At 42.8% G+C, this 6000-nt stretch overlaps 1 protein-coding gene across 2 annotated transcripts in view; it reads left to right on the top strand.

Moving 5' to 3' along the window:
• The first annotated feature begins 3888 nt into the window (after window positions 1-3888).
• Window positions 3889-6000, top strand: part of LOC126235655 (cytochrome P450 9e2-like) — a 72158-nt gene continuing 70046 nt past the window's right edge. For both annotated transcript variants that reach the window (XM_049944371.1, XM_049944370.1), the window contains exon 1: window positions 3889-4276. In XM_049944371.1, coding sequence (XP_049800328.1) covers window positions 3892-4276 — 385 coding nt within the window. In that variant the 5' untranslated portion in view covers window positions 3889-3891. The remainder of the gene's footprint in view (window positions 4277-6000) is intronic.

Genomic DNA, 6000 nt, shown 5'->3' with positions numbered 1-6000 from the left:
ATCAACAATCAGTAAAGACATCGAATGAAAATCTCTCCACCATTATATCGCTACTTCTATTCCCAAGTCAGTGGATGTATAGACACAACCTTTACAGAATTGCGCACATATTAATCCCTTTTTTCTGCTTCTGTCAAAAATATTGACTTAAGTGTGGCACTGAATGAGTGTTTACCTTTCTCTTGCTAATTAGTAACGATTTGGGGTATTTTACCTTAAGAAGGCAGACTTTTTTGTACTGTTACCATGATAAGTTATCAGTTTTTATTACTGTATTGCATACTGCATACGGTCTTTCCGGTAGTTTATTAAACACGACACACAAAAATGAGGGAGATATTAATCAGAAGCAATGTAACTCCCATATGATTCACAACAGTCTGACCAAGTCATCTCTAAAGTGTACACTTGGATTTTAACGGCAGACTTTAACATCCCTGCATTTTGGATAGTGTTTTATCTCCAGATTTCACATTTTACGAGCCTCGTTGCTAAGCACAAATAAATAAATAAATAAAGGTAACACGATTTCTGCTCTCAAATAAAGGTTTCAGCAATTAACTTAACTTTAAAGTGATTATCGACAAACTGGAGTTTTCTGACATTAAATCTAAAAGTATTCCCTATATATGGAAGGAACTACATAATTACTATATTTGGGCAGATGGTTTTAAAAATGATCAACGAACATATGCCTTTCCTTTAGTCACATGTGTAGTAGCAGTAAAGTGAAGATGATAAAAGCAATCATGACAGTAATCATCGAATTATCTGGTAACCTAACACGTTGCAGTTGTACTTATCGAACTAAAACATTAGTTGCAATAGAAAAAAAATTCATATTGTTATCAAATCAGAGCTATGAAGATTAGAATGGTCCTTATATCACACAGTCATGAGATTAGAATAATACGTTCATTAGAAACTAGCAGGTAATTAACCAGTTAATCGATAGTCCGAAAGGGGACGGGACGTGATGGCGTTAAGAACCTGGTCGCCAGGTTTTGCGCCACAGTCCTTTGCACCTTTCCGCAGTGCCTCGTGAGGTGCTTATGAGGCCACTGATGGTGACCCGTTCGTCGGATGGGGTCGCAAAGCCGGAGGCCCCCCCTCTGTGTTACTCGCGAGCAGGGGGCCGCGTGCTGGCAGCGCAGCGGGCTTCACCCTCTCCCTTCCCTCATCATCATCATCGTCACCGTCATCATCACATAAGATAAATGTTACACTACACTCTACACACACACACAGTGAATACAAGTTGTATAACAAATATTGTAACGGAGCATGTTCCAAATAAATAAATGAAAACAGAGCCGAAGAGGTATACCCAGTGTACACGCGTATAGATTGAACTCTTTGTGCAAGTATGAGAAAGTGCACTAAATGTTTGCGTAGCGAGTATCTGAGGCGGAACATGGGAAACAGCCTGTTCTTCACCTACTGGGATGTGAGAAAGCGTCTAAAAACCATGTCCAGGCTGACCGGCATGCTCACCTCTCATCGTTAACCCGTCGCACAGTGGGCCATCTCGATTCGAAACCTAGATATAATAGAAAATTGGATATAAAATTCTACAAAACTGCGTTCTTATTGGATTTCTGGGGTTACTGATTACGAATCCGATGTCGGAATTGCAGAATTCCAAATGGCGAATATTTTGGCTGATCGGAAACCATAAATGTAGCAGATTCGAGTAAAACTTTGAGTATAACGTATTTTAAGGTCACTGATGGCGAAGTAGAGGTCAAAATTGCCACTTTGAAACATTTTATTCGCCATTTCACATTTTTCAGTCAAAATCGTAATAAAATTCGTCGTTTGCCTCAACAGCGCTATCAGGAGAGTCGCTGTCCGGTTTTCCACTGGGAGATGGTTCGAAAGGCAGATCTTTCACTTCAGGTTGCCTATGTTTATCTTCTCTGTCATTTCCTTGAACTCGAGATGTGTGAGTCCGAACATGCCAGAAGCCGACGGAGTATACCATACATCGTTTTGTCGCCGGAATATTTGCTCCTAAATCTCGGCGTCGCCAGATACCCTTATTCCGGGCTTCCTGTGTATCTCCAGACAGACGACTAATCGGCAACGGATCAGCTTCGATTATGGCATGTCTGTGCATCAAAACCATGTGAACAGACGCCGCCATCAGGCAGTACTGCAGAATACTGTGAATTGTTCTGCAATAATCGTCTACCGTGTGGTACTGCTGCGCTGTAGCTAAATGATCGACCACTAAAATCGCAAAAATACGCGCCAGCAAATACGTCTGAACTCGTCAGCTATCCTATTAAGGTAGTAAGAGAGCGATTTAGAAATGCGAAGCCACGCACAGGAAATTTTTTAGCCAACGATTTCGGACAATATCCGCAGCAGTTCAGTTTTAAGTCGATATACATGGCGACAATTATTGAACTATATGAGAAAAAGGTAAATTAATTACAAACTACGGCATACACACACTTTATTCAACATGTAAACGTCACCGAGATATTCAGATTTAGGTTATGACATCTTCGATATGCCTGCCATCATTGGAGATTGGCGCAAGCGAATAGCGAGATTATGCATGAGCCGCTGGAGTGTCGGAACGTGGATGCTGTCGATGACCTCCTGAATGGCTGTTTCCAGCTCAGCAATGGTTTTGAGGTTATTGCTTCACCTTGTCTTCAATACAGTAGCTCCACAACAAAGAATCACATGTATTCGGATCTGGAGAATGTGGCGGCCAAGCGAGGTCCGTGCCAGCGGCCTCTGGGTACCCCAGAGCCAGAAGGCGGCCTCTAAAGTGATCCTCCAGGACATCGAACACTCTCCTGCTTCGATGGGGTCGAACTCCGTCTTGCACGAGCCACGGCTTGCCGAACTCAGGATCACTTTTTATAATGGGGATGAAATCATCTTCCAAAATGTTCACGCACCTTTCGGTAGTCACCACGCCATCGAGGAATATCACACCGATTATTCCGTGGCACACAACACGGTCACCCATTGCGGGTGAAGAGACTTATCGATCGCAAAATGCGGATTCTCAGTCCCCCAAAATGGGCCAATTTTGCTTATTGATTAATCAATCCAGATGAAAGTGGGCTTCGCATACTAATTCGCACCATGCCTCGCAACCAACGGTGCAGATTGAACGTGCTAACGCAAACCGTTCAGAAGCTGTGACGATTTTATTTCATATAGGTCAATAATGGTCGCCCTGTATGTCATTAGAGCGGCTGAAGTATCGTAAAACGCACCTCCTGCAGTGCTGCCCATCTTATTTTACTCTGGAATCTGGACAAGATCACCGTCATATGCTAAACAGACCACACAAACAGTAGCTGGAAAATGCGTCTTTGTCCGGTTCACTGTTTACCGGCACGTACCATTCCAGTTTGTGACTGGAATGCTGGCGCAGCATTGGAAGGCAGTCTATGTATATAAATGGCTTTTAAAAAAATGTGGGCATTACTTATTGAACGACACTCGTGTAATGTTGTCCAGGTTTTGAAACTAGCTTGTACAAGGGGCATCAAGCAGATTCGATCCGGCGTTGTCATGCCTGCCCTTGCCAGAAGCGGTCAGGTTAACACGCGCGGCTACCCGGGCGGGTCTCGAACCTAAGACCAGCGTCCTTTGGATTCGTAACTAAAGACGTTATCCCTCGCCCAGCCTAATGATATTAAAAAATATGCAGTAGTATCATATTCACTTGTAGGTGAAAATACGTCAGAAAATCTGCTGGAGACCTTTATCCAGCAACTGATGTCCAATTACTGATAATGATGATCTTCACTGATTCTGATCTTGTCTCGAGTGAATCATTCTTTGATCATATCAATAGCACCTCCACATTGCCAGATTATTCTCACAAATTGCTCCATGCGTGTCTGCTGTCTGCAGAGGATGTCGGCTGACTGGTGGACGCTGCCGCTGCTGCTGGTGGTGGTGGTGGTGGTGGTGGTGGTGGTGTGGTGGCGCCGCTGGAGCAGACACTTTGCGCGGCAGGGCGCTCCGGCCCTGCGGCCGCTGCCTTTCGTGGGGAACATGCTGCCACTGGCGTTCCGCAAGTTGGCCATGCACGACGTCGTCATCCAGCTGTACCAGAAACTCGACCCTAACGCCTACGGAGGATTCTTCCTGTTTTCTGTGCCACTCGTAATGATAAGAGACCCTGAAATCATACGGACGGTCACTGTTAAAGATTTTGACCACTTCACAGACCACTTTGTGCTTTTCGGCAACAGTAAACATAATCCAATGTTGCGGCGGATGCTGTTTTCGTTGAAAGGTAAGAGGAACTCATTGGTACAAAAGGGTATTCCGTGTACAATGAACTACAGATTACGAATGTTTTACTTCGTGATTTCTCTTCGTGATTAGCTGCTTGCGTCAATGTTATTGTATTTTTATAAATGACACTGTGTCGTAGGAAACCGTTATGTCTGTTGTTATAATAAATAAACACCATCTGGACCACTTCTTTTACTACCGACTACCAGTTTCAGTCTGCGCTGCACGCCATCTTCAGTTTTAATTAGAACAGGTAAAAGAAGCAACTGCAAATGGTTACAAAAATGTGACGTTAGTAACACAATCATCACAGACTGCACAATTACCAACGAAACATTATAAGAACCCACTCGTACCAGGCGCCGCAAAGTACAGTTTGTCAACTAACGTAAAATCTACATCTACGCGATTCCTCTGCAATCCACAATGGAGTGCCTGCCTGGCGCAGGGTTCACTGAACCACTTTTAAGCCACTTCTCCACAGCTCCACTCTCGAACAGCACGCGGAAAAACTAACACCTCAATCTTTCCGTGCGAGATTTGATTTATTTTATTATGATGGTGATTTCCCCTGCGTAGATGGGCGTCGACAAAACATCATCACATTCTGAGGAGAAAGTTGATGATTGAAATTTCATGAGAAGATCCCGCCGCAGAGAAAAACGCCTTTGTTTAATAATTGCGACCCAAAAAAAAAATTGTATTATAAGCGTGGCACTCTCTGCCCTATTTCGTGATAACATAAACCAAGCTGCCCTTCTTTGAACTTTTTCGACGTTCTCCATCGATCCTACCTGATCCAATCCCTCTCCGCACAGGAATACTCCAGAAGAAGGCGGAAAAGTTTAATGTAAGTAGTCTCTTTAGTGCACTAGTTACATTTTCGAACTGTTCTGCGAATAAATCACAATCTTTGCTGTGCTTTCCCCACAACTTTATCTATGTGACCGTTCCAATTAAGTTATTCGTATCTGAAATACCTAAGTATTCAGTTGTGTTTACAGCCTTTAGATTTCAGTGATTAATCGTGTAACTGAAATTTAGCGGATTGGTTTTAGTGCCCGTGTGGATAACTTCACACTTTTCATCATCTAGTGTCAAGTACCGCTTTTTACACCGCACACATGTTTTATCTAAATCATTTTGCAATTCGTTCTCATCATCAGATGACTTTTCATGACGGTAAATTACAGGATCTGCAAAAAGTATAAGACGACTGTTCAGATTGTCTCATAAATCTTTTATGTGGATCTGGAACAACAGGGAGCCTACAAGACTCCCTTGGGGAACGTCAGATATTACTTCCGTTTTACTTGATAACTTCCTGTCAGTTATCACAAACTGTGACCTTTCTGACAGGAAATCACGAATCCAGTCACAAAACTGAGACGATACTCCATAGACAGGCAATTTAATTAGAAACCGCTTGTGAGGAATGGTGTCAAAAATCTTCTGGACATCTAAAAACATGGAATCAATTTGACGTCCACTGTCGATAGCAATCACTACCTCGCGATAATAAAGAGCTAGTTGTGTTTCAGGAGAAGGATGGTTTCTGAATCCTTGTTGGCTGTTTGTCAATAAATCCTTTTATCCGAGGTTATTCATAATTCATGATGGTATTTTTGATCCGTCGCTGCAAATACAAAAATGAGTGTTTTTTTCACCAGATACGTTTCGCTTTATTGAGGTAAAACATCATCAGTGGTCTGTAATTAAGTT

This window comes from Schistocerca nitens, chromosome 2 (genome assembly GCF_023898315.1).
Source record: "Schistocerca nitens isolate TAMUIC-IGC-003100 chromosome 2, iqSchNite1.1, whole genome shotgun sequence".
Taxonomy (NCBI): domain Eukaryota; kingdom Metazoa; phylum Arthropoda; class Insecta; order Orthoptera; family Acrididae; genus Schistocerca; species Schistocerca nitens.
The sequence above is the reverse complement of the archived record's forward strand: the minus strand, read 5'-3'. Positions and strand labels throughout refer to the sequence as shown.